Here is a 26,737-nt window from a genome sequence, read left to right as displayed (position 1 = left end):
GCATTAAAATTGAATACATTTTCATTGCCATAAATAAGAATAATAAAGCCGACAATTAAGAACTCAAATGTAGACCCTTAAAAGGCGAGACAAATCGTTTTGGTATAAACAAACAGGGAAAGAAAGAGATAGAAAATGGAGGTGTGAGCATGAAAATGGAATAACTTGGATAATAAATTGAAAATTCATAGCCCATAAAAGGACTTGGAGCAGCTGCTGGTCGAGAGGCATGACAAAGCGATTAGGCCATAAGATGTGCGATAAGCTTTTTGGCTAAGCTTTCGCAAGGGTGTTGTGTATACAATAAAATATAATGGTGTTGTGGGTGAGTGTGCGTCTGTGTGTGTGTTCGTTCGTGTGGTGTGTAATACCTACCCCTTAGATGTGAACATGTAATTGTTATATACGAGCACGAGCATTATCGCCCTACGAAACATATTTGTCACACCTTTCACACTCCTCTGCCAGAGCCCGAAGCTGGGGGAGAGCCAAGATGTGACTGTGTGTGGATATGACCATGGATGTGACTGTCAATGTAGTTGTATAGTAGATGTGAATGTGGATTGCGATGTAGATACCTGCGCCTTGTGGCACGCCTCGACAGAGTTTTTATAGCCGCTCTCGATAAAAGGGTATTATAAGTTGATGTCGACAGCCTATAAAAATAAATACAAAACTGAGGGGAAAACACAAAACAAGAATATATGCAAGTTTTTCTAAGAATTTCAAAATGATTGTATTAATTAGCTGAGTATTACATGTTTATATAAAGGGTTTGAAGGTTTGTAAGTAGGAATGTTACCTGTCAGTAATAACTTTAATCGATAGAGTTGAAACATCGAATAGCTGGACAATAGCTCAATGTGACCAACAATTTAGTAACTATAGTGAAGTAAATAAATTAAATTGTATATTTCAATTATTCAAATTGCTTTCAGATTTTATAAACATTAATTTATTAAATAATGATTCAGTAACTTTAAATCAATCTAGTTTTATAATCTACATTATTGTCATACAATAATTAAAGAAAAACTTAAAAATAAATTAATTAAGCAATATTATACTATAATTTAAATTTGAAATGCAAAACTATCTTTTCCATTCCCTAAAAATTACGTAGCAGGTATCTCGCAGTCGAACAAACTCGCTTAGAGCTTTCTTGTCTGGTTTCCACCCCTAATGAGGGATTGCAATTCTCAATCAATGCGGCGCGCCGGCAAACGTTTTTTTTTCTCCATTTCCTCTAGGTTGTTTTTTTGTTTGTTGGAGTTGTTGTTGGGGAGAAACTGGCACGCTGTTGCTGTGACTGCGACTGCGGCAGAGGCAGAGACAGAGGCTGCTGTCGTCTCCCTCGGCTGCTGCCGTTGCTTCTGCTACTGCGGCTGCTGCTGCTGCTTTGGCTGTGACGTCACGACAAGGCCGTGGTCAACGGCCAACGGCAACAACAGATACAGAGATACAGACAGATGCCGAGGCGCACTGGAGCAAGCGCTGCTTATCACCAAGCAACATCGAACAGCGAATTGACGCGCAATAATAGTACTGCAAAAGGCAAAAAAAAAAAACAAATATACATAAATAATTCGTTGTAGATTAATTCGACTAGAGGTAAATTGGAAATTAATAATGTGGCTGCTGCTGTGGCGCCTGCTGCTCTTTGCTGCCCTGGGCCACGCCCACTACACAACAAGCAGCGATGTCGTCGTCTACCATACGCTGCCCCACTTCTGGACGGGCGTCGGCTTCTGTCCCGCTGGCGACATTAGTCACACAGGCATTGCCACGGCCCTGACGTCGCCCGCTCTCCAATTGAATCTGCGACAGATTGGCGCGTTGCCCTTTGGAGCCATCACACACATACGCATCCATTGGCTGCTCGAGCTGGTGCAGTTGCTCGAGTATAGTACGGATGGAGTGCCGCGCTATGATTACGAAAAGTTCGATGCGTTTGTCGATCTGCTGCAGGAGCTGCGACTGTCGCCGGTGCTGGAGTTCATGGGCAATCCCGGTCAGGTGTTTACGGCGAATCCCGAACGCAACTGGTTTCTCTGGGAGCACTTCACCAAGAGTCTGATCAACCATCAACTGGGTGAGTTTGAGTAGATGACGATTGCCTTTTCCATTCTCATATTATTCTCATGCTGTAGCTCGTCATGGTGCCGCTCGCTTGTCCAGCTGGCGCTACGAGACATGGAACGAGCCGGATTTGCTAAACTACAACCGCATCAACTTCACCGCACAGTCCTATCTGGAGTACGTGCAGGCCGTGCGTCGTGGCCTGAGCAAAGCTGGCGGCCGTCGCAAGTCCAAGCGTCAGCAGCAACTCTATCGTGCACTGCGAGGTCCCGCGGGTCTCTTCAAGGCGGAGCAACGTCACCCGCTGTGCTGGCAACTGCTCGAGGTGTGCAACGAGCAGCTGGCCAAGTGTCCCATCGATATCCTCACCTATCATCGCAAGGGGATCGATGGCAGTGCAACGGAAATACTAAACGGTTCGCTGGCGTTGCTCGCCAAGATCTATCACGACTATCCGCAGCTCCAGCAGCTGCCAGTGGCCAATGAGTGAGTGTCGAAGTCGGTTTAAGGGTATGGGAGGTATTTAATAGACTGAAAGCTTAATAACTTCATCGGTATATCCATGAGAGTCAAAAGGGAGCGTAGTTACGTGCCAATACTCATTTACAGCTGTGAACTTTGAAATAGCAGTGCGACAGAAAGAAAATCACACAACGATTATAAAATGGGACATAGAGATAAGAAACAAGAAAAAACCCCGTTAAATTTCTTTAGTTTTTCCTGTATTTTCATATATTTACGCAAGAGCAGAACGTTTTGTGGGTCCTAAGAAGAACAAATTTAGTTTAGAAAATTGAATAAAGAATCTTTAAGCCTGGACAACACATTAATAGCCTTTATAGGATCTGATAACCAATTATATATGTACATAACAACGGTGTGGAACTTGTTTAATCGCTTTTTCTTTCCTAGCGAGGCGGATCCCGTTTCGGGTTGGAGCACGCCCCGTGATTTCCAGGCGGATGTGCGCTATGCGGCCACCCTGATGTCCACCGTGATGCAGCACTGGCACGCCAAGCTCGCTGGCGGCGTCATGGATCAACTGGAGTCCATCAGCCATGACAATGCCTTCCTCAGCTATCATCCGCACGAGTTTCAGCAGCGGTAAGACCCGAGCACTTCCTCCACTCGTGAGCTAACTCCGTTTTCTCTCGTAGCACACTTCTGGCGCACTTTCGCATGAATGAGACGCAACCGCCGCACTCGCAGTTCATACAGAAGCCGGTGTATGCCGCTCTAGGCATGCTGGCCAAGCTGGGCATACGCGCTGCGGACCTGGAGCTCGTCAACATGGACAGCAAGCACAGTGTGCAGGTGCTGCGCAGCATTTCCGGCAACGGCGTAGCCCAGTACATGGCCACCATCTTTCTCAGTCCCGAGCAGGCGGGACCACAACTGACGGCCTATCATCACAAGTATACGCTGAACATGTCGATTGCCAACGAGTCGGCGTTCATCACGGAGCTGCTGGTGCCGCACAGCACAGATCCGTTCCGTGTGTGGCAACAGGCCGGGAGTCCAGCGTATCCGAATGCAACACTGCGGGAGCAGATGCGTCGGGCGCAGACACCGCGACTGTATGAGACGGGCCCCATTTGGCAGTACAACAGCGAGTTGGTGGTGAACTCGGCCAGTCTGCCGTTGCCCTGGGTGATGCTGTTGCGCGTTTGCTCGGCGGCGTGGCCCAAATTGAAGCGACCCCAGCAGCTGGAGATTGTGGCGATCACTGGGCGTGAGGTCTTCATCAGCTGGAGCGAACAGCCGCGCTCCACGCAGTGCCTGAAGAGCTACGAGGTTTGGTTTAGGGCTAGTGGCGACACAGCTGCCTCCGCTGACTGGCAGCAAATCTCGCTCGGCTGGCATCTGCCGTATCCATCGTTTCAGTATGCTCCCGGTCTCAATGGCAGCGTCAACGGTGAGTTAAGACATCAATTGTGCAGTCATAGTACTAAATTTAGTAACCTTGTAACAGGTTTCTACAAGGTGCGCGGCGTAGATGTTTTCAATGAGCGCAGCGCCTTCTCGCAAATTGTCGAATATCTCGAGTTGTAATTTAACACACAATTGATGAGCACACAAAACAAGAAATCATAAGGTAATAATGGTTATTAACATATCGCTCATATTAGATGCAAAACATAATCAGGCTTTAATTGGCCGCAAGGCGTCATCGCTGCTGCCGCTGCTGCTTCTCCTCATCCTCCTTCTCCTTCACTTGAACTGTCGTCGATCTCTCTGTCTGGAATGGAACTGAACTTGGGGCACAAATCTTCAGAGAGGCAGCGAAGCAGCTCGAGGCGCCTTGCCAACAATTCAAGTATTCTCATATACATAAATATTTATATAAATATACATATAGTACATAACGCGTGTTTTAACTTTGTGTGTGTTGAGTGTAATAGTTGAAGCAAAGCCAGGATTAAAAGTTGTCAGTTTAGCCTTCGGCATCCAGCACCAGCCACTTCTCATTGATGTGCTCGATCTGCTTGGTCAGTATGGGATTCCGCACACGCACCTTAATCTCCAACTTGCCTCCTACCTGCTTCCTGCCCTCCATCAGCTGTAATTGAGTAAATCGAATTAATCAAAGTTCTATTCAAAATTACTAAAATAGACACTCACATCATAGGTATCGTGTATGTCGCACTTGGTCTCCAGCGGCGCCAGCTTCACATTTACGCTGCCAATCAGAGTGTCGGATCTCAAGAATCCTCTGAAACAACATACGGGCAGTTTACGACTTAGTCCACAACAATCAATACTGCAGCTGCTTAGCGTTTTGTTTGTTTTTTGTTTTTGTGTGTGTTTATTTATTGATTTTATTTTAGCGACATTTTTTTGTGGCGTAGCATTGAGCGCGTTTTGAAATGAGTTGGGATTTGGCAAAAAACATATTTATTAAAATATCTGAATAATGGGTTTAATGTCTTGCAATGGATATGTGTTTATCGAGGCGCAAAGCTCTACAGGAAAACAAAATAAATTTAAGGATGTAGGCAAATTAAGCCAGAAAAGCGAATAACTAAAGTGGTCTAATAATTTAAGACAAAACTAAAAGTGAAATAAAAGCATGCCATCAATTAGGAATTTAGTTGTAGTTTTATATGAAAAGTTTTGAAACAAATGAACAAAACTTGTGATAGCTGAAAATACTTTACTGTCTTTAAAACCAATTTAAATTAGCTTGAATTATGAACTCCAAATCTACTTTACTTTTACTTTTACTATAAAAAACAATTTCAAATTAGTTGATTGAAATTAGATTTCAATTAAGACTTTAGTGAAGTATTGATATAGAGTTATATTAAGTTATCAATTACTACATGAAGTACAATTACTATAATTCTATTCTGTATAGCTTGCGGCTTAGAGTTTGACAGTATTATACGCCACAGAACCTCGAATGAGTTCTACTATATCGAACTTTCGCTTCACCTTGGTTAATTGATATGCGTATGCGTTTGGCATTAGTACAGATTAATTTTGTTACAGCAGTGCTAGTAATTGATTAATAATTCAAAAGCAAAAGCCAATCGCAAAGGCGACACTCACCCTCTTGAATAGATCTCGAACTTAACGCCATGACGTTTGATGATGCGATTAAACTGTCGATTGCCCCGCTGGATATCAACCTTGAAGCGTTCATCGTAGTCCGGACTATCTGTGTCCTTGATCACATTCGTTTTAGCCCTGAAGAATTCATCCTACAGTCCAACAGAAGTTAATATAATGGTTAACTACAAGAGTCATGAAATACTTGCATTCAACAGAGGATATTCAATGCGCACATAGGTGTCTACATCCTTGGGATTTGCCACATTATAGTTTAGACCACGCACCACAACAATTTCGAGTTCATTGTCCGTCAGATCCGTGTTGCAGTGCACAATGTTAAAGGAACGCTTCTCGTAGTGGAATTTGGGCAGTGTTTGATTCTTGCGCTTCGAGTAACGCACCAAATCCAAATCCTTTTGCACTGTCAGAGCGAGATTCTCGAAGCGATTCATTCCTGCCACATCGCCCATGGCCTTGTGGTGATCCCTCGTATTCTTGCACATCATAAGCTGCTTGGCCAGCTGCTCCTCGATGCGCACACCTATCTCACAAATGTCATCGCCCGGATCACATTCCTCGGCTGCCACTATGGCGAACGATGACTCCAGATTATCGCGCTGCGAAGGCGGCACAGGCAGCTGAAAAACAATATTCATTACTAACGATTCTTATCACTGATGAAGTACTCCGCTTACTGTATTCAGATCAACGGGCAATCCGCTGCTCGCCGCATTCAGCAGCGCCTCAAAACCTTTGTAGATCTTCAAGTATTCCTTGGCCTGATCAATTTCACCCGCTTTCTTAGCTGCTATGGCGGCCAATTTGAACTCCCTTTGCCGCTCCAGCAGCAGCTTCATTTGCTGCTCGGCTAGATTGTTCTTGTGCTGGTTGCCCGAGGTGCGTGTCGTCAAATCCTTGGAGGGCGATGGCGATGGCGCCGGTGCTCGGCGTTCCGTTGTTGGTGTCGCTGTGGTCGAGCTACTAGGAGTGCCGCCAGCTGAAGTGCTGGCCGTGGCGGGCGGTGATGTGGGTGACATGGGTGGCGTCGCTGCTGGCGGCAGCTTAGCTGGCGCATCAGCTGTGGGTAGCGCTGGAAAACCAGGTGGTGTGGGCAACTCATCGTAGGCCACGGGACGCCCAGCCTTGTGCTGCTTGATCGCATCTTCATACTGCTTTACAATACGTCCAAAGCGACGCGCTTTGCTCGTGTTGTTCTCCGTCTTGGCGGCTTCTTCCACGGACTTGTATTTATCGAGACGTTGCTGCAGTGCTTCCAGCATGGACGATGGCATCGTCGAGGGGGCTGCAACCGCTGATGGCGGAGCTGGTGCTGGAGTTGGAATTGGAGCTGGGGCAGCAGCAGGAGCAGGAGCTTCACCACCTTGCAACTTGGCCATGAAGGCTAAAAATTCAGCTGGTGGTGGCGGCATATCGCTGAGATCAACCTCCTGGCCATCCTCGCACATCTTGACAACCACATCGAACTGCTTGACGACGCGCAGAAACTGTAGAGCTGTTTCTGTGTCGCCACTCCGCTTGGATTGTACTGCAGCTGCTTTATACTCGCTTTGGCGTTGACGCAACTCTGCCACCAAAGGATTGGCTGGTTGTGTGGGCGTGGCAGGAGCTGCTGCTGCTGGAGGAGAAGGAGAGCTTGGCGTGGGCGGCGCTGGAGCAGCACGAATTGGTTTCGGCGGCTGTGGATCAGCTTCTGATACAGCTGGTGCTGCTGGAGCATCGCCTCCTGCCGGCTTCACACTAACCTCGGGCGGAATGTCGTCCACATTGATGGGCTTACCAGCAGCCGATTGCTTCGCCAGATCCTGCAACGTCTTCAGTCCTCTCGCATAACGTCGCGCCTTGGCTGCTTCACCCGCCGCTTTGGCATTAGCCTCGGCCTGCTTGTACATGTCCAAACGCTGTTTGATGATGCTCAATGTGTCTACTGTGGTGGTGGGCAGAAAGGTTTGCACTGGCTCTGGGTCTGCAGCGGGGGCAGCAGGAGCCGCTTGTTCCTCCTCCTGCTCTTCCAGTTCGCCTCCCGTGATGCCCTGCAATTCGCCCAGCAAATCAGTATCGTTCTCAAGGGCATCGTCGTCATCATCGTCGCTGACATCACGCATGCTGTCTGCAATCATTTTGTCCAAATCACTGTTCGGCATTAGTTTTGCCTTTGGCTTTGCTTTGGGTTTTGGTCCGCCACCACCCGCAATTGCTGCTAATTCGGCTTCCAAATCACTGTCACCCGCATCGTCGTCGTCACCGTAGCCAGCGCTGGGATCAAAGTCATCTGGTATTTCCGTTAAACCAAACTAAATAGCGGACGAGGAAATCATGAGTCATAAAAATAAATAGACTGTCAGAGGGGGGGGAAACTTTTTTTAATAATGTACCTGGGACAAATCGTGTTGACGACGCTTTGGTGGCTCGGGTTTCTTGCGAGAGAACATTCTGAACTAATTTATTGCAATATCCTTATGTCTATGACTAATGTGTAGGCACAATAAATCTTTTTGTTCACGCCAGATTAAATACCTAAATTGCGTTGTAAGCGAAGAGCACAAAGCGCAGACAATAACAAAATTGGTTGTTATCGAAACTAAAGATGAGCGATTATACAGACTCCCATTCACATTCACTTTCATTTCATAAGGTATCGACTTACTACTAAAAATCGTTTATCGCCTTTCTGTAAATATGGACTGCAGTTAAATATATATTAATTAAACAAAATCTAATACGTATGGGCAGAAATTAGACGTGTCGGAGATCAGACACATTTATTATAATCCAATTGGATTCGTTTATCTCGACTATTCCAATTGGATCCGATGCTATCGACCACCACCACTCCGTGTTATTTATCGATGAAACTGTCATCACAGTGCACAACAGTTTGCGAAAAATTCGTGTAAAAATTTGCTATTGATTGGACAATTTGTTGGTTTTTTAAGAAAGGCAAAATTCAATTTTATCAAGTTTGTTGCCTGTGCCGAGACATGCATTAGTGTGCGTATTCAAAAAGCTGGCTCTGGTGCGTGCGTTGTGCGTGGAAAACGTGTCCAAGACCGTTCAATTTGAGTGTTTCGTCCGTTTTTTGTCTCGCACACTGGCCATTATTTTTCCTCGATAGGCGCCGAAGGCAGCGACGTCGACAGCGACAACGACGACCGACGAGGAGACAATAAAAAAGCATTGCGGCAGTTGCGGCGGGGAGACAGCAGCACCAGTTTTGTTTAATTAAGTGTGGCAGAAATAAACAAACAGATTGGCATTTGTCACACAGCGAACGAAGAACGGGCGTGGCTAGAGGAACTTGTTAAGAACAACAACAAAAGTTAAACGAGCGCTGGAGCAGCAAGCAACAAGTAGGCGGCTGGAATGGAAGAGGTAACGCTGACGGAGCCCGAAACACGCTTCTATGGCGAACTATTCCAATGCTGCGACGTGGAGAATGCCGGCAAAGTGCCGATGCTCAAGGCAACCGAATTGTTTCGTTCAGCGGACATTGCCAACGAGACAGTGATTGAGGTAGGTCCAATTAAAGTGTTCCCCAACTCGTGCCTGGCTAATTATGACATATTTCATTGTTAGATCACTGCCTTAGCTGGCATTCCGTCGACGGCGCTGCACATCTCACGTGCTCAGTTCTATTCATGCCTCAAGCTCATTGCTGCCCATCAGGCAGCGATGCCGTTGCGCCAGGAGCTAATAGCGGCCACAATGCCGCTGCCATTGCCGCATTTCAGCTGGAAAGAAGCTGCGACAACTGGTTGCGAGAATGGTTTGGGTGCACTGCCTCCGCCGCCGCCCACAGACCGTCGCAACTCGCTACGTCGCAACTCCCAGCAACAGCAGCAGCAGCAACAACAGTTGGACCAGTTGCAGGACACGTCGGATGTGCCCAGCACTGATTCAGAGGTGGAGCAAAACGAGTCGAGCTGTGGCGGCGATTTCGATGAGCTGGCTGGCGCTGCACACGATGTGGGTGCTGTTGTCAGCAGCAGCAGCAGCAGCCGCGAGACAGTGCGTATAATTAATCTTATCAAAAAAGCTATGCAAACAAGCTCAAGTTATTTTCTTTTGTTCCTCTGTTAGCAACGTCGACGTGGCGCTGGCAACGGCGGCTCACCGGAAGCGTGGAGCACCAATAGCGACAGTCCAACGCCCACGAACAGCGTGGCGGAGCGTCCTTGGGCACAAGATACGCTGTGGCAGGGCTTACTGGGCGACGAGCATCGCCAGCTGCTGGGCACCGAAGAGGAGTCCTCGGATCGCCACAGCAGCGATGAGGATGACAACGAAAATGAGCTAATCACCATCTATCAAATAACCGCCGAGCAGCGCGAATACTATAATAAACAGTTTCGCGCTGTGCAGCGTGATCCACACGGTTTACTCTCTGGTCAGGCAGCGCGGTAAGCTTCAACGTAATCACATGCGAATTGATGCCTATTAATTCCACTGTTACTCTTTAGTGTCTTCTTTGAGAAGAGCCGCATTCCTGTCGAGGAGCTGCGTCACATTTGGCAGCTGTGCGACGTGACACGCGACGGTGCTTTAAGTCTATCCGAATTCACAGCTGCCATGCATCTGGTTGTGCTGCGTCGCAATAATATTCCCTTGCCCAGCAGCTTGCCTCATTGTTTGCATCCTCAAGTGCTCGCGGCGGCAGCGACAGCAACTGCAACATCAACAACATCATCCTCATCGTCGCTGACGGCAACGCACATACCTCAAGAGCCGCCTGAGGCTGATCTCCTGCATCTGAACGATGATGACGATGACGAGCATACGGACAATACGATTATAAGTAGCTCGCAGGCGAATAAGTCACGTGCTGTCGCTGCAAACAACGAAAAGAACATTATGAATCTGAGCAGCATCTCGACTTCGAGTCAGGTGAGCAACAGCAGCGGCTCGCGACGAGAGGTGACTACAACGACGCCACCATCTCTGAAAAATCGCAGCATTTCCAATTCGCCAAATGTTGAAAAGTCAAGCACAACAACATCAGCAGCAACTTCGGGCGGTGTTGCAACTGCCGGAGCAGCAACAGCAGCTGCAGCGGCCACAAACGATTCCAGCCAATGGACCAAGTTTAGCGAATCTCCCACGACAACGACAGGTCAAGTTGTAGGTGCAACTTCTACTGTGGCTGCTGCCGCCAACACTAACGCAACCATTTCTAGTCCGGGTCTCAAGCCAGCGCTGTTCGACATGAAACGCACTGCTCAGGATGTGGGCTCGAATCCGCAAATCTTGCATCCCGTGCCGCTGCGTGTGACGCCAATAGGTGAGACTCTGTGATGCAATTGCAAAACTGTCAAAATACTTATTTTTGTTGATTTGCAGGCACAGCTATTGTTGCCACTGGTGAGCAAGCGAATGCTCAAGCAGTTGCCGCAAATGATATGGATGGGGTGGTCGTGTTGCGCGAAGAGAGTCCCAAGGCTGCAGCCACAATAGCAGCAGCAACAGCAACAGCTGCAACGACAACGACAAACAATCAAACGTCTACAACGCATCGGGATCGCGATCGCGACTCCATGCAGAGCAGTGATCTGCGCGCCATTCAACGTCCCCAGGCTAAAAAGCTGCCAGCTAAAAACATTGGCGCTCTGCCGCCACCGCCTCAACGGGAGCCAAGCATTGGCTCCTTGGGTGTCAATGAGCCACCAGAGCCACAAACGGTAACAGCGTTGCCCATGGGTTATGCCAAAAAGGAGCCGCCACCTTTGCCGCCGCCAAGACCACATCGACACACACGCAGCAGCAGTCTGGACTTGAACAAGTTCAAAATGGGCACAGCTGCATCACAGCAGCCAGAGGTGAGTGCAGCTGTTAGTAGATGTAAGAAAAACGGGAGCAATAATCTTATTCCAGCTAAGCAAAAAAACAATTAATTTTAGAGAGCTTCCATTAATCTAAAGATTACTGAGATACTATTAAACTAGTGCAGTGTTTTGTCTGCTTAACTATATTTCTACATTCTATTTTTCACAAGTCATCCATATTCCATAAATGCATCGAGCTTGCTTTGTGGTAAATGAATGCACACATTCATTATTAACTCTTTAATAATATTACTGAAGAAATTCGTCCGCTTAATAAGTAAACTAATGTTTTTCTCATATATAATCATATTTTCATTATTTCTAACAGTTATTGTTATTATAATTCTGCAGTGTTTTGCGTTCTTAAGTTGTCGTGGTGTTTTTATCATATAACTAACTGGAGTTTGATATGCTTGAATAATAATTATTATACATCTGCATTTTAAAGCATTTGTATGCTGCAGCAATACAAGTGATTTCGGTGTACCGAAACAATTTACATACATGTAACTCGTGTTTTTCCATCGTTTTGATGTAAACAATTTTTGTAATATAAACCCTACTTTAATTAAGATAACCGCGCAAGCCAGCTTCGATATGCAAACCTCAACGGGTTTTGCCGATTTCACGCACTTTGCCAACGAAGACGCGACTGTTGTAAGTGTGACATTGAAACCATCTCTCAATCTTGAACTTGAACTTGATTTTGAATTTGATACTTGCATCCGCAATTGGCTGTAGCTTTTACTAGTGTTATGCGTACAAAATTCTGTAGCTTAACTAATGATTTGAATTCATATGATTTTCGTTTATGACTATACTAATAATGCATTCCAAACTCAATATTACAGTTGGATGCGAGCAGCAGCAGCGCTAATGCCACAGTCGCTGCCTCGATTGCCGAGCAGCAGCAGCATTCATTGCCACCGGTGCCGCCGCCGCCTGCTTTTGTGCCGCCCACGCGCATCTCGTTGCAACAGACACAGCAGCGCATCTCAGCATTCGAGGTGTATCGCAAGCCGCAGACACCGGCACCGTTAACGTCGACATCAACTTCAACGGTGGCAGCACAATTGCCAAATGCGGAGACCTTTGATAAACGTGTGTCGGCCATAAGCGATTCGTTGCGCCATGTCTCCTTCAAGCAGAATCAAACGAGCACCACCGAGTTGCTGCAACGTCTGCGGGAGCAGAACAATTCGCTGCTGCATCTGTGCAACGATCTCAGTGACGAGCTGCTCAGCGTGCAGACCCGCAAGGAGGAGATGCGTCTCAAATTGGAGACTCTAGCAGCTGCTGGTGGAGCTGCAGCCATCGAGGCAGCAGCAGATTCATCGATGATGGCGCCAATGACGGCGAATGTGACTGGTGGCTCAGCCGGATCGTCCGGTGGCCATACAAATGTTTAAAGTGTTTTTGTTGTACTTGTTTCTGTTAGTGTTGTATGCAACACACACACACACACACATATATATATGAGAAGGAGGCATCAACAGTTAATGCGAATTTCGTTTTGCACGCTGCTTGCATTTTTTTGCTGATTTAATTGTAGGCTAGTTCAATCTCAATTAATACAACAATGTATGGAAATTGTCATGCGCATGCAACAAATACCACAAATCCATAACAATAACAATAGTGCCGCCTCTACACACACACTCACACACAAATTATTTATGCAGGCAGATCAATTTATGTATACTTCTCGTTAGCGCACATAAAGCTAATTGAATTAATTGTTAAAGATAAATGTGTAAATGTAAAAATGACAAACGTTCGCTTTAAAGAATATACTCCACTACAGGCCACTCCTCCTTAGATGATCGATTTGGCGGCCACAAAGTGGCAACGCAACATGAATTCATTGCTAATTTTGCATTTCTTTTTGGCTACAAACCTAATAATTCACTGTTTAATCTCTGCTATTATATTAACACTTAATTTGCACGAAAGGCAAACAAAAACAATAATTAATTTTGTAAAACCTCGAAACCTGGTTCCATTAGGAAAACAAAACGACCTTCTCACTCATTCCGGCAATGAAAACAAAATTTATAATGTTTAATGTGCTAAAAAACAAAAAAAGAAAAAAACAAATAATTGTAACGCTCCTAAGCCAGGCTTAAATGTTTAAGTATTAGAAGTGAAAACTTATTACCACAAAAATCATAAAAAAAAACAAAGAAAAAATGAAACATGAAAATTTAAATTCCTTGGAAACTTAGCTTAGGTTAAGTTCTATTCCACAACTATTTTCTATGTATACACAAATTGATATTATGTATATTTATCAAATTTCTTTAGGCATTTGTAAAAAGTATAAACACAAATGAAAAAATCCAATTTACATATTTAATTTACCGGACCAGAAGTATGCTATCTTCGAATTTATAAAGATGATATATACCATAAACGAATATCATCTTTTGAATATGCGTGCGCATTTTCTTTTTGCATACTTGAAAACCTATTTAATAAATGTACGTACGTATATATGATTTTTCTCATCATCAAACAACTGATAATAAATCTTCAACTTGTTAAACATTTTCAAAGATTTACAATAATAATAACAAAAACTAAATGCAGTGAATGGAAAGAAGAAAAGAATATGAAAACAAACAAAAACGAAAGTGATATTAAGCACTATGTAAACATATTGTTACGTTGCAGCGTAATTAATGCGTATTGTTTTGAGGGATATACATCTATATGAAATGAAATGATAAATGTATTAAGTTGATGTTACAAAATGCTAAATGCAATAAATATGTATATGCTGTATAAGCAAAATGTAAAAAACTCGATACACTTTGTTTTTGAATTTCCCCCGCAAGAACTGTTGAATCAAAAAGGCAGCCCTGCTTCGATAGACAATTAGAGCTTTGCGATAACGGACGCAGCATGTTATCGATTGTGCAGCATTCGCCGCTACACATCACTAACGCTTTGCGGCATTGGAGCAAATTTTCGCAAAATTTGCCATACGATTTTTACGTGTGCATTTGTTGAAATTGATTGCTTAAATGGTGTAATAGGCATTAAAACAATTTGCTCCGTGCGTGCGTAATATTTGTGCGCATCTTTTGCACGTTTGTGGCTACCAAAAAAACGGCAAAAGCAAAGCCAACAAATCGCGTGCAACTGGCGAAGAGGCTGCTGCTGAAGTGCAGGTTAGTTTACGTTTACACAATGGGTTTGATTTATAATACTGCTGCAGTCGATAAGTAAATATCTAGATGATGGTCTCTTCCTAGTAAGTTTTATGCGTCAATGTTAATCGCGCTCTTTGCGCTCGCACATTTGCCAATCTTTCGTAACCCGCCGTCCCTGCCATTGCAATCATCAAGGTGTGGCAAAGGCAAAGCAGTAAAGCAAGCGAGCACAGCAACAACAGTAGCTACAGCAGCACCAACTACTACTAAAGCAAATACCAACACTGACGCTGATTTAACGGCATTAACGAGCAACAGTAATTTGCAGACAACAACAACTACATCAACATCATCAATTCTAATTAGAACCCGCCTCAATATGAGCTCTAGCAACATTGAACAGGATCAGACAACGGAAGCGAAAGCCGGCGGTGGAGTCATTGTTGCCGCCAATGGCAATCAAGTGGATAACAAAAAGATCGAAGTCATGTAAGTGATAATTCGGTTGGCTTAAAAATGTTGATCTAGTTCCGATTATACGTTATTTGTTCATTGCAGCAACTTCAAGCCATTTGCCAAGCAATGTTGTCATAATATCAAAACGAATCATACGAAAATCTATGGCTGTGGCGGAACTCATGTTCACGGCTCCTCCAAGGTCAAGCTCAAGAACGTTGTCGACTACAAATGGGAGCACAAATACTACTATCCTGGTCACTTGGTCGCAGTGCATCGCGATGGCAAGCATTTGGCCTATGCTATCAATGGTATGTACTTAAAGTATGGTATTAATTACATTATACATATTTTCTTTCTATCTCTGTATAGTAAACAATAAAGCCACCGGCATGGAAGGCATGGTGCGTGTGTGCAACACCAACACTAGCCAACGTGCTCTCATCAAGGGCATGAACGGTGAGGTGCTCGATCTGCAGTTTGCCCATAGCGAACGTGATCGCATCTTGGCAGTGATTGATGTGAGCTCAATGTTTGTGTATAAGATCGATCTAATCGATGGCAGTTTGTTGTGCAAACTTGTGCTCAAAGTCGATGATCCCATTGCAAATTATACCCCTGAATTTGACATGGTCTCGTGGTGTCCGTATATCACCAGCAGCCACAGCAGCAACGCAGGTGGCACTGTTGGTGCCAGCGGAGAGGAGGAAGATGAGAACCAGCTGTTGCTGTGGTCACGTAGCTCGCAGTTTCAATGCTTCCATGTGCGCATGATTGTGTCCGAGCATGGTGTAAGTTGAACAAAATTAAAACAAATTAAAATGTTCAGTTAATTTGTATGTATTTTTAAATTTTAGCGCGGCCAAATACAGCCAGCTGCTTTAGAGACTGGCTATTTGAAGATCGAAGAAGATTCATTAATCACCTGCGCTGCTCTCTCGCCCGATGGCACCACTGTGGCCGCTGCTTGTGATGATGGCGTTGTGCGTTTCTATCAGATCTATTTGTTTGATGTGCGCAATCATCGCTGTCTACACGAATGGAAGCCACACGATGGAAAACGCGTCTCCTCGCTTTTCTTTCTTGACAACATCAACAAACCGGTGGATGAGTAAGTATTCTGTCAATGTTTTCTATACTATTTGTTTTCAATTCTATTTTGCGTATGCAGTGCCTATTGGCAGTATGTGATCACCACCAGTGATTACAACACTGAGATTAAATTGTGGAACTGCTCGCTGTGGGAATGCCTCCAGACGGTCAATATTGTGGCTAGTATTCCAACGCCTGTGCAGCCATGTAAGTTTATTGCCGGCATTGATCGCAGCGCTGGCTATCTGGTCATCTCAAGCATCGACTCTCTGGCCGTCTATGTGATGCAAATCAACAGCGGCGGCGCCTTGAATAGTAGCCTCAATGATCAGGCCAGCGATAGCGGCGACTCTGAGAATGGCAATGTTTCGGCCGGTGCTGGCAGCGGTAGTGTAGGCAACAAGGAGACCGTTGCACGCATCCAAAACGTGGCGGAATTCAAACTGAGCTCGGGCATTTTGTCCTTTTCAATTGTGGATGCCAGTATGCGTCAGCTGAAGACCACCAACGAAAACTACTATCAGTTCGAGGATGACTACGATGATGATGATGATGAGAATAATGCGACTACTGATGCGCTTGTGGTGCATATGTTTGTCGTGCAGGGCAAGAGTCTGCAAGAATGTCAGATTATCTATCAGCCATGTGCGGCGGAGAAGATAGAACTTAGCTTGACCACTAGCAGCAACAGCAACAAACGGTCGCTCACACCCGATGATGGGACAGCCACTCGACTGTTGCATGTGGGCGACATTAAACAGGAGCCTAGCTCACCGCTCAACAGCAGCAGCGGCTCCAGCGCTGTACCGCTGGACGCACTCTTTGCGAAGCCAAAACGCAACTCGGGTGGCACCACAACGTCCTCTGTGGTTGCCGTCGCTGTTGCTGCAGCGGCCGCTCCGTCAGCCATGCTGCAGGAGCCTTCCTCCGCCAACTCGGCGAACAAGTCGCGTTCTGCTTCGCCATTTAGTAGTCTGCTGAATCTCATGACACCGGATGCATTCAGCGCCACCAGCAGCAACAGCACTACAGCCGTCCTCTTGGCCACTAGCAACAGCAGTGGCGGTAGCAACACAACTGGCACAGATGCCATCAACACCACAGCTGCTGTCGCTGCTGCCGCCGCCGCTACTGTGAATGCAGAGCAGTCGGAGATTAATAGCCATGTGCTGAACACACTGCGTATGTTGGCCACGGTGAATGCCAAGGGCACGGATACATCTAATGCAAATCTATTGAATTTAATGAACAATACATTAATTGAGGATCGAGAGCAGCAGAAGCTAAAGGAAAAATTCGAGGCACGTAAAAAGTTTATTGCCATAGATCGCAATCCGGAACGCAATGTGGCCGAGAATTTGGCCAGCGGTGGCTCAAGTCCTAGTCGTGAGGTGCAAGAGATTATGGCCACCCAGGAGGATGCAGATGCTGATGATTATGAACCAGAGTTGGAAAATTTGGAATCAGACGAGGACAATAGTTATTTTATGCTCTGCAAAGCCGAAAAGAAGTAAGTAATCAATGGTTAAGATAAATTCTGTTTTGGCTTTCTAACTAAGATATATTCTATAATCCCTAGGAAGGAGGAAGAGTTGGCCAATGCATCGCCATCATTGCTGCAAGCGGTGGAGGAATCTGCGGCCAATTGGTTGCCCGATGCATCGTCGTCTAAGTTGCAAAGCGCACCTACTAAGAAATCAGCTGAACTGCAAAATGCAGCACAAATCATGTCGCAAGCAGTGCAGCACAAGAATAATGGCAACGTACCACCGACGCTGGGTGGCAGCAACAGCAGCGCCAACAGCAGCAGCAACAATAATACATCAAGCACTTTGAATAGCAGCAATAATAGCAGCCACAATGCAACAATCGAAAATGCCGCTGGCAATGCGGAAATGAATGCGAAACTGGAACAATTATTGGGTAAATATGAGATGCAAGATTCAAGAGATTCATTTAACATGATCGATTTGACTTTTTGAAGATCTGGTCAAAGCACAATCGCAGCAGTTGAATAAATTAGAGCATGAGATGAACAAGCTGCAACAGCAGCAGCAACAACAGCAGCAACCTGGCAGCAGTAGCAGCAGTGGCAAAGCAGCTGCCTTGCAACCAAAAACTGTCAACGAGCTGGCCTATAAGATTGAAATGCAATTATGCAAACTGATGGAACAATATCTAAAGCGTTACGAGAACGAGCACAAGCGGCGGCTGGCCGAATTTCTACACGAACGGTAAGCAGAGCACATTTCAAAGATATCAATCTTTTATATATATTGCTTTTCACCATAGTGAGAATCAAAATCGCGTAATGCGCGATTCCGTGCTGCAGGTGCTTAATCAATATGTGATGAAGCACTTTACGGACATCATTGGCAATGTGCTCAACATGGAGCTACAACGGCACATACTGCCATGTGTCAGTGCCAAAATGGATCAGTTACAGAATCAAATGCAACTAGAAATGGTGCAAAAATTGAGTGTCTTCGACAAGACCGTGAAAGAGAACATTGCCCAAGTGTGCAAGAGCAAGGTAAGCAGTCCCATATAACGAACCTATTTTTAAATACAGCAATTAAATGTGAGTGTATTATCTAGCAATTTCTGGATGCCTTTGGCAAATCGGTGCTGATAGGAGTGCAGACGAGCCTGCAAACGGCATTCATAGAGTCCATGAGCAGCACGTTGATACCAGCCTATGAGAAGTCCTCGCAAAGCATGTTCAAGCAGCTGCACGACGCCTTCAGCGTGGGCATCAAGGACTGTGAGTGCAGCAAATGCATTATATTCTTCAGTTACTAAATTGCATTTTTCGTTTGCAGTTATGGTAGAGTTTAGTGCGTATCTGCAGCATATGCCGCAACCGCAGGGTGAGGAGCTGAGCAACAAGCTGGGCCTGTTGAAACAGATGGTCGAGACCAATTTGCTGAAGCATCGCAATGAATTAACCGACGCCATGCTCGAGACACAGCGCGAAGTGAAGAGCTTAGAAATACTGCTGGCTCGCCAGGTACAAGAGACCATACGCACTGAATTGCGCAAGTATGTGGATAGCCAGAGCATGGCCATGAGATCACAGGCAGCCACTCCGGCTCCGACTTATGATCTGCGTGATAGCATTAAGCAATTGCTGCAGGCGGGACAAATCAACAAAGCCTTCCATCAGGCGTTGCTGGCTAACGATTTAAATCTGGTGGAGTTCACGTTGCGTCACACGGATCGCATGCAGGTATTTGCGCCCGATGGTTGCCGGCTTGAGCAAAAGGTGCTGCTTTCTCTTATTCAGCAAATTTCTGCCGACATGAGCAATCACAATGAGCTTAAACAGAGGTAAACGGAATAGATGAATTTGTTGGCTTGGGAAGTGTTTTAATAAATTTTATATATTGTAGCTACCTCAATGAGGCACTGCTGGCCATCAACATGTCGGATCCCATAACGCGCGAACATGCGCCGAAAGTACTCTCAGAACTGCATCGCAATTGCCGCATGTTTATTAAGAATTGCCCCAAGAGTCCGCAATGCAGCAACGTTCGCCTCCTCATCGCAATGTGCAGCGCCACGTACCATGATCAGTTTAAATGATATCACGAACAAGCTTTTCCATCCAGTAGTTGGCAATGACAACCTTTTTTGATCCCCCAAATCCCATGCACAGATCCCTAAACACGACACACAATACATAACTATATAGACAACAAGAGACCGACCATCGTTTTGTAGTAAAGCAACACACACACATCCCGCAAAGAATCGTCTTCTAGCTCTAGCTTTGCCCTTATTTTGACTACACAAGCGGAAAAATATCCCAATTTTTTTTTTTCAATTTCGTTACTATTTGTTTTGTGCGTATTTGTTTCTAGTATTTCTTAGATCTTATTTACATCTCTTGTTCTTGTCACGATATATATTGTCTTTTTCCAGTTAAGCAGTAAACAAAACAGAAATCATAATAATTACGAAATTAAGCTGAAAAGAATCATTCAACGTGATTAATATTTACAATAAGTTTAATAATATGTATTTAAAATATTGAGTATTTTTTTTTTGATTTCGTTTCTTTTGCGCGCTTTTTTATCGATAGAATTTTTTCCATTTCTTATGACGCTTATTGAAGATTAAAATAGACACGTTAAAGCAGAGCTATAGAATTACATTTTAAAACAATTACTAAATATTTTCAAGATACGAACGAACTTTTCCAAAAGGGACAATTATGATGATTGCGAAAAAAAAGAATTACAGAACTGCAACTAAATGCGTAAATATTAAGCTAAGCCTAAAAAAAAAAATATAATAATAAAAAAAAATATTAAATACAAATCAAAATATGCGATTCATTACACTATTTTATATCATCCTTTTGATCAAAAAAGAGGGAGGATACATAGAACAAATGTAAGTAGCAATTTAAAGAACTTCAAAAAGACAAAAATATGTAAATATTTTCGCCAGGTAAGTATCAAAAAGGATTAACAATATTCTTAAAATATCATAAATTGGTAGCAAGCAACAATACAGAAAGCCAATTGCACCACGTACTCCCTGTTTGAGAGGATCTACATATGTAAGTATTCTAAGCTAAGAGGTAAATCCACCTGCTCTTCGATTATGATAGCCAGGTATTTCAGCTGAGTGGTTGTAGTTGTTGTTGGAAGAATCTAGTTTCCCGAACGGGTAAAAAGTGCCAAATCGGCCAGTGAAATACCAGGCAAACATAAGTTAGCAGCAAGCAAATAGCTCCCGCTGAGGGGTAAGTCCGCCTGCTGCTCTATTATGTCCGCCTGGTATTTTAGGTGCTTCAGTCATTTTTTTTTTTATTACTTCGAATCCTACCAAGAATTTTTGTACTTTGCTTATTATCTATTACTAGGGGAACAGAATTGACCAGCAGGTCGCCGCAGACAAAGTCACTTCGCTATGTTTTTTATTCTGACCAATCAAATGCAAGCACTCTCTCGCACTTCCGCTCTTAGGATCCTCATACAAGAGAATACTTACTGAAAAATTGACCAATGACAGCAACGCTTATGTGAGTCCATTCTCAGATTGATCCACGTGCCACTCAATTATGTTCGCCTGGTATTTCAGTTCTTCCGCATGAACTTTAATAGGGGGTCTTGAGACCCACTCAGAAACCGTCACGAGATACTGACAAGTGTCGCTGCACTAAGTAGTGTAGTCTGATCTCTTAATTTTTCTCTGAGCACTAAACTCATTCAGCGAAGCTATATGATTGGAAGAGGAAGGTGGAGCGGGGAGGACAGTTCCAGATAGTGCCTAGTCACGTGTATGGTGAGGGGGATGGAGGGGGATAAGGTTAGGCCAAGTACTCTAAGATTGGCAGGATGACTGTGCATTTCCCTATTGCCGACTTCACTCCCCCTAAAGAGGTTTTGTGACACACTTTCTTCAATGCGGTTATTTTTCGTATGAAATATCAGTACTAAATATTCCATTGGTATACTTGATTACCAGCAATCTGCACGGGGTATTACTTACCAACATTAAATATATAAACTTGGAATTATAAAGTATATATATTCCTGTATCTGTATTTATATTAAGATCTCCGACAGTAATGGAATTGGTGGTGTGGCAGATCAATTGAGTTTTAGAACTTTGCTTAGAATTTTGTGTTTCTCTGCTCGACATTTTTAATATCGTTTAGTACCTTTCAATCGTAGCATGATTGCTGCTGATGATAATAAGAGCGTGATGGATAATTACAGACGTAGACTATATATTTGCCAATACAAAATGTGGTCTTAGAGATTAAAACAAAAACAATTATGTGTAGGTGGATTTTGATTTGCACAGCGTAAAAAGTGTTTACCAAAGCTACACTTAAAGCTAGCAGTGTAATAATAGCACCATGTGGTGATCAGCTTATCAAAGCGAGCAGTTCCGAGGTGCGCTGCAGGCAACGACAGCCACAGCCCGCGGCACAAACACTGTGTTTCTGTGGGAAATAAAGAGATCATCTGTTATAGTTGCAGTTATCTTAAAGAACTTTATGCTACACACCTCGAACCACTGCATCATATGCTGCATGTGCCCGCCGTGGCCGCACGAGAGGCACGCATTGGCCGCTCCACGTACGGGCAGGCAGCAGAGCGTGCAGAAGAGCACGGGCCGCTTGCAGGGCTCACATTTGGGCGTTCGCTTAGGCTTTGCACAGCCGGAGCACTCGGTGACAAACTCAACGCCCTGCGAAGGCGGAGGCGCGTGTAGCGTATGTTTGAGAACTAAAGCACGCTTGGAGAGCAGCTGCCAGCCAAAGAGTATGTCAGCATAGACGCGTTTAAACTGATCAAAGAGCGGCATGCGTGTACGCTTAATCAGCGAACAAGCATAGGCATCCGTTTGTCCAAATGTCATCAGGCAATTCAGTGAATCCGACCACGAATTGCTGCGCAGCTGTTTCAGCTGCTGCAGATTGCCGGCAGCAGTGCGTGATTGTGTCGACGACTTAAAGTCCAATGGCAACACTGTGTGATAAGGCGAGAGCTGGGCATGCAATTGACTGGGCAATCGGCAGCTGGGCACATCCTTCAGATCGCTGGGCGCTGCCGGACATTTATCAAAGAGGCAGGCCAAGAGCACCGCTGTCTGCACATCGCCAGCGCCTGCGTAGTGCATGATTAGCGATTCCAGCAGTGATTTCTTAAACGGATCCTTGTGAAACAACATTGGACAGTTCATCCCCAGCTGTTGGCCAGTTGCTGGCGGCGTTGCAATGAGCTCGGCCAACAACCAGATGGGCAACAAGTCTAGCCGGCCATGGGCACGACAAATCTCGCCATTGCGTCGACAGGTGTCGGCAATGTTGCGCTTGTCCAGCGTAAATTCGCGCGCCATCTCGCGATTAATGTGCAGCAGCTGGCTGGCATCGTAGACATGGACAACGGGCGTGGTGCCATTCATTTGACGCATCACACGCTGCTTGCCCGGCTTGCCGGCAATCATGCGCTCCTGCAGATAGAACGAAGCATTCGCATCTCGTTGCGTGGTAGCCATTGCATTGCCCAGCAGGCCGCTGCTATTAATGGCACTCAACGTACGCGGCGTGATGGCCTGATGCTGACGCAGTGTTAGGCGTTTGGTGTTCAGCACCTGGGCAAAAGTGGTCAGCATGCCGATGGCATTAAAGTGAACGCCCGAGGTGCGTGGAAATGGAATGCAGGCATCGTGCAGAGCACTGGACAATGCGCCCTCCAAACGTGGTGACTGCAGCAGCAATTGGCTGCGATCCGCTCCCGCGCCGACGCCGCTCACAGCCGTCACACGTTTCTTCATGGCCGCGACCAGAGCACGCAAACATTGCTCGAGGCAGCTGCGGGATTTCTTCACCCGTTGCAGCGCATTCGAACGCAACACCTTGAGCAGCACGGCGCTGACATCGCTCGAAAGGGTTGTGCCCTGGCACAATTGAAAATCGGGCGGCACATTGGGGCTGGGATACGAGGTGGGGAATGTCACCTGCAGTATGACCGTGTGATCGGCTGCACAGATCTTGAAGCAAGCATAGCGCTTAATGGCATCCAGCATATCCACATCCACATTCGGCATATTCGTGTTCAGCAACGAGAACTCGTGATGCAGCGAACACGTCGGTTGATCCGTCAACGAGCGCGCTATGTGCGTCTCCTCGCGTCGCGTATAGACGCCGCCAAAGCTGGGCGAACGTGCCATGGGAAGTGCGTTGCCCCCAGCAGCACCGGCTGCATCCAGTGTGGCCACAATGGGCAGCGAAGCCGCTGCCATGGGACGTGGATGTAGCGTATGCAGGAATTCTGGTGGTGTTAACGCTCGCAATTCACTCAATTCTGACTCGTATCGTGGCGTCGACTCGCTCTCCTCATCCTCATCCGCTGAGGGTTCGCATAGCTTGAGCATTTGCTCATCGATCTTCCACACACGTAACGTGCGATCTCGCGACCAAGTGACCAGCTCCTAAAATCAGTCGTTAGTAATGTTTTTGATTGTAATTATCGAGCTATTCTTACAATTTCATTAAAGTTCTCGCGATTGGGACGCCAGGCAAAGTCCAGAATGACATCCGTGTGACCCACAAAGGAGCAAATCGGATCCGTTTGCTTGCTGTTGCTCCAGAGCAGCAGACTATTCTCGCCACGACCCAAGTGCGGCACCACAATGCTGACCAATCCGTTGCCAATGGGCTAAGGGAAAATATCGAAAGTTTCAACTAAAGTTGGGGAGAACAAATTACTCGCATTTACTGTATATCGGGCACGCCACACGGGCGACAGCGTGGTGATGATCTTTTCGGCACGACGCGGATTGCACACATCAAAGTACTTGACAGTGCCGTCCTGACTGGCGGTGGCCAAGCACGTCTCGCGCATGTGACTCCAGTTGATGCCATGCACACGATTCAGATGCGCGGTAATGTAGTGTGTTGGGCAGCTGCCCTTGCGTATGTCCCAGATGCGCAAGTCACCATCGTGTGCAGCGGCGAGCAGGTTGCCGGAGACGCGATTGAAACCCACTTGGGTAGCACCAGCTAGAAAAGAGAGGTACATTTAAAGCAACTGCGCAATGAATGCCATAGAACAGCGAGCTATACTCACACATGCAGACGGCATTCAAGGAGAGCGCCGGCTTGCGAGGATCGCGCAAATCCCAAATGTGCGAAAACGTGTCAATGGAGCAGCTAACCAACAAGTTGGGGTTCTTGCCATGCCAGTCGATATCCGTCACTGTGCGCGTGTGCCCACGCAGCGAGTTCTCATAGTAGGGCTCAGCGGGTCCCCAGCGCACAATGTCAATGTTTTGACTGGTCTGAAAAATACAGAGATGGCATTGTATGAGCTGACATTAAAGATGTACTAATGGCATAACTCACCGCTATGGCGCAGTACTCTCGACGACTGGGGCAAATGGCAAACTCGGCCACGGACACATCGTACTTGGACTGACGTTCGTGGCGACGCAGCGTGCCATCATCTTGGCCCAAGCGCTGCAATGCCAAATGACCGCGACCCGCCAACAAGACCCATTGGCCCGAGTAGTCCACGGACATGGCGGTGGCCTGTGAATCGCGGTGCTCGTAGCATTTGTTGCTCTGCCTAATGATGTACGTCTGCTCGGAAACTCCGCCAACGCCGCCTCCAGTTCCTCCACCACGCTCCCCACCGCTGCTGCTGCCAGCTCGCAGCGTCTCTGTTGGCGGCATTTGGTGATTTTATGCTGTTGGTGTGTGGGGGGACAACATAAGGTGCGAAATCTAATGAATTTTACCAACTAAAAGCACGAAACAAAACGAACTGATAAGCGAGAGAGAAAGAGACGATGATGAACACGCACAACGATAACAATAACAAACTATTAGACTGACCAGTGTGACCGCCCTCGTTTTTCAAATATGCCATTTTTTCGTTCGTATCGTTTTCTGCATTACCGATATTGAAGACGTTATAATTCAAAAACATATCGAATTTTCCAATGCTGCAAGAAATTCAACAAGTTAACAATTACAATTTTGAACTAAAATACGCCAAGATGTTCGAAGCACTCGACTTTCCAGTTTATTGGTGTAAGTGCATATGCCAACAAAAACCAAGTTGTTATAATTGGTACGTTTATTTTTAATTAAAATTGTTACTAGTCTTATTTGTTTTATATGTATACGACGGGGAATTTAGCAATAAAAACTTAAAGCTAAAGCATCGTAGTAGTTCTAATGTCTCATCCTCTTCTATGACGAAATCCAGCTCTCTTTAAGCTGCTATAGTACTACTAATATTCTAGTGGTTGGGTTATCATTCAACGTTACAAGGCAAACCTATAATTATAAATGCTTCTGTGAATCAAAATGGAAGGTGAATCAAATTGATTTATTTGATTTTGAAATATGGTCTGAGGAGGCAGAATTCTGGCAAACTGTTGGAAGCTGTCCAAAAGTCTCGATCTACCACAAACATTTGTTTGCCTTTAATATCTGGCCCGGTGGGATTGCAAATTGTTATTTTAAGATACATATGATTGAGGTTTTTTTGGGGTTTCCCTAATATTCCAGCATCGACATAAGGTAACTTATTCGGTATTGAATATACCATTTTATGTTCTAGAATATTCTGATATGGCCACATTGCACATTGTACATTGTTTGGACTACCTATGGTATATTCTGAATGATTCAGTCTAAGCTTATCGACATCGATAGATACTTTCCGGCATTCATGAATCATAATTTCATTGGAATCTTCATAATTGAATGTGAAACTAAGAACGCTAGGATGATGGACTCGCTCAATGACGATTGTCAGATGTCAATAATCAAGCACTTAAACCTAAATGACCAAATCGCACTATATGAAGCCTCCAAGAGCATTTCAAAACTCTTGAACAGGAATGTAACCTATGCCTGGAAATTTCTGCTGAAATTTCTACTTGATTGGAGGGAGTATAAAAAGTTTGAAGAAATACCTGAATTGTTGGACGTGTTCCTATCCAACTGCAAGTGCAGGAATTAAAACTGGACGAAGTAAAATTGGACTTTCTCAAACACTGGGAAAATTACAAATTTTCCCGCATGGT

At 45.4% G+C, this 26,737-nt stretch overlaps 5 protein-coding genes across 10 annotated transcripts; 3 read left to right on the top strand and 2 right to left on the bottom strand.

Annotated features, from left to right (window-relative positions):
* The first annotated feature begins 1,274 nt into the window (after positions 1-1,274).
* LOC132783539 (alpha-L-iduronidase) lies at positions 1,275-4,491 on the top strand. The gene is made up of 6 exons (XM_060788767.1): positions 1,275-1,542; positions 1,596-2,092; positions 2,151-2,565; positions 2,992-3,183; positions 3,237-3,994; positions 4,052-4,491. The coding sequence occupies exons 2-6, from the start codon at positions 1,630-1,632 to the stop codon at positions 4,129-4,131; spliced, it is 1,908 nt and encodes a 635-aa protein (XP_060644750.1). The 5' UTR covers positions 1,275-1,542; positions 1,596-1,629; the 3' UTR covers positions 4,132-4,491.
* LOC132783538 (coiled-coil and C2 domain-containing protein 1-like) lies at positions 3,721-8,230 on the bottom strand. 2 transcript variants are annotated; one of them, XM_060788765.1, is made up of 6 exons: positions 8,028-8,230; positions 6,330-7,946; positions 5,841-6,272; positions 5,632-5,783; positions 4,702-4,846; positions 3,721-4,639 (listed from the first exon to the last, which is right to left on the bottom strand). In XM_060788765.1, exons 1-6 carry the CDS (start codon positions 8,082-8,084, stop codon positions 4,514-4,516), a joined length of 2,529 nt encoding a protein of 842 aa, XP_060644748.1. In that variant the 5' UTR covers positions 8,085-8,230; the 3' UTR covers positions 3,721-4,513. The 2 variants fall into 2 exon arrangements, with proteins under 2 accessions (XP_060644748.1, XP_060644749.1); XM_060788766.1 differs by having other exon boundaries at positions 4,702-4,792; positions 8,028-8,229.
* A 272-nt stretch (positions 8,231-8,502) lies between these two features.
* Positions 8,503-13,590, top strand: LOC132783536 (ralBP1-associated Eps domain-containing protein 2). 2 transcript variants are annotated; one of them, XM_060788761.1, is made up of 7 exons: positions 8,503-9,165; positions 9,229-9,660; positions 9,733-10,052; positions 10,113-10,930; positions 10,990-11,465; positions 12,045-12,128; positions 12,323-13,590. In XM_060788761.1, exons 1-7 carry the CDS (start codon positions 9,016-9,018, stop codon positions 12,878-12,880), a joined length of 2,838 nt encoding a protein of 945 aa, XP_060644744.1. In that variant the 5' UTR covers positions 8,503-9,015; the 3' UTR covers positions 12,881-13,590. The 2 variants fall into 2 exon arrangements, with proteins under 2 accessions (XP_060644744.1, XP_060644746.1); XM_060788763.1 differs by lacking the exon at positions 12,045-12,128.
* An 806-nt stretch (positions 13,591-14,396) lies between these two features.
* Positions 14,397-20,480, top strand: LOC132783534 (enhancer of mRNA-decapping protein 4 homolog). Of its 4 annotated transcripts, none has more exons than XM_060788759.1 (12): positions 14,397-14,644; positions 14,955-15,115; positions 15,185-15,393; positions 15,455-15,873; positions 15,940-16,193; positions 16,254-17,684; positions 17,754-18,097; positions 18,159-18,408; positions 18,467-18,707; positions 18,773-18,938; positions 18,997-19,504; positions 19,567-20,480. In XM_060788759.1, exons 2-12 carry the CDS (start codon positions 15,006-15,008, stop codon positions 19,757-19,759), a joined length of 4,125 nt encoding a protein of 1,374 aa, XP_060644742.1. In that variant the 5' UTR covers positions 14,397-14,644; positions 14,955-15,005; the 3' UTR covers positions 19,760-20,480. The 4 variants fall into 4 exon arrangements, with proteins under 4 accessions (XP_060644742.1, XP_060644741.1, XP_060644739.1 ...); XM_060788758.1 differs by having other exon boundaries at positions 14,822-15,115; XM_060788756.1 differs by having other exon boundaries at positions 14,729-15,115.
* Positions 20,481-21,896: 1,416 nt separating this feature from the next.
* Positions 21,897-25,524, bottom strand: LOC132787650 (GATOR complex protein Wdr59). Its single transcript, XM_060794860.1, has 6 exons — positions 25,044-25,524; positions 24,769-24,979; positions 24,418-24,701; positions 24,184-24,357; positions 22,202-24,130; positions 21,897-22,136 (listed from the first exon to the last, which is right to left on the bottom strand). The coding sequence occupies exons 1-6, from the start codon at positions 25,371-25,373 to the stop codon at positions 22,059-22,061; spliced, it is 3,006 nt and encodes a 1,001-aa protein (XP_060650843.1). The 5' UTR covers positions 25,374-25,524; the 3' UTR covers positions 21,897-22,058.
* Positions 25,525-26,737: the final 1,213 nt, after the last annotated feature.

The sequence above is a fragment of the Drosophila nasuta genome, chromosome 2L, assembly GCF_023558535.2.
Source record: "Drosophila nasuta strain 15112-1781.00 chromosome 2L, ASM2355853v1, whole genome shotgun sequence".
Lineage (NCBI taxonomy): Eukaryota > Metazoa > Arthropoda > Insecta > Diptera > Drosophilidae > Drosophila > Drosophila nasuta.
The sequence above is the reverse complement of the archived record's forward strand: the minus strand, read 5'-3'. Positions and strand labels throughout refer to the sequence as shown.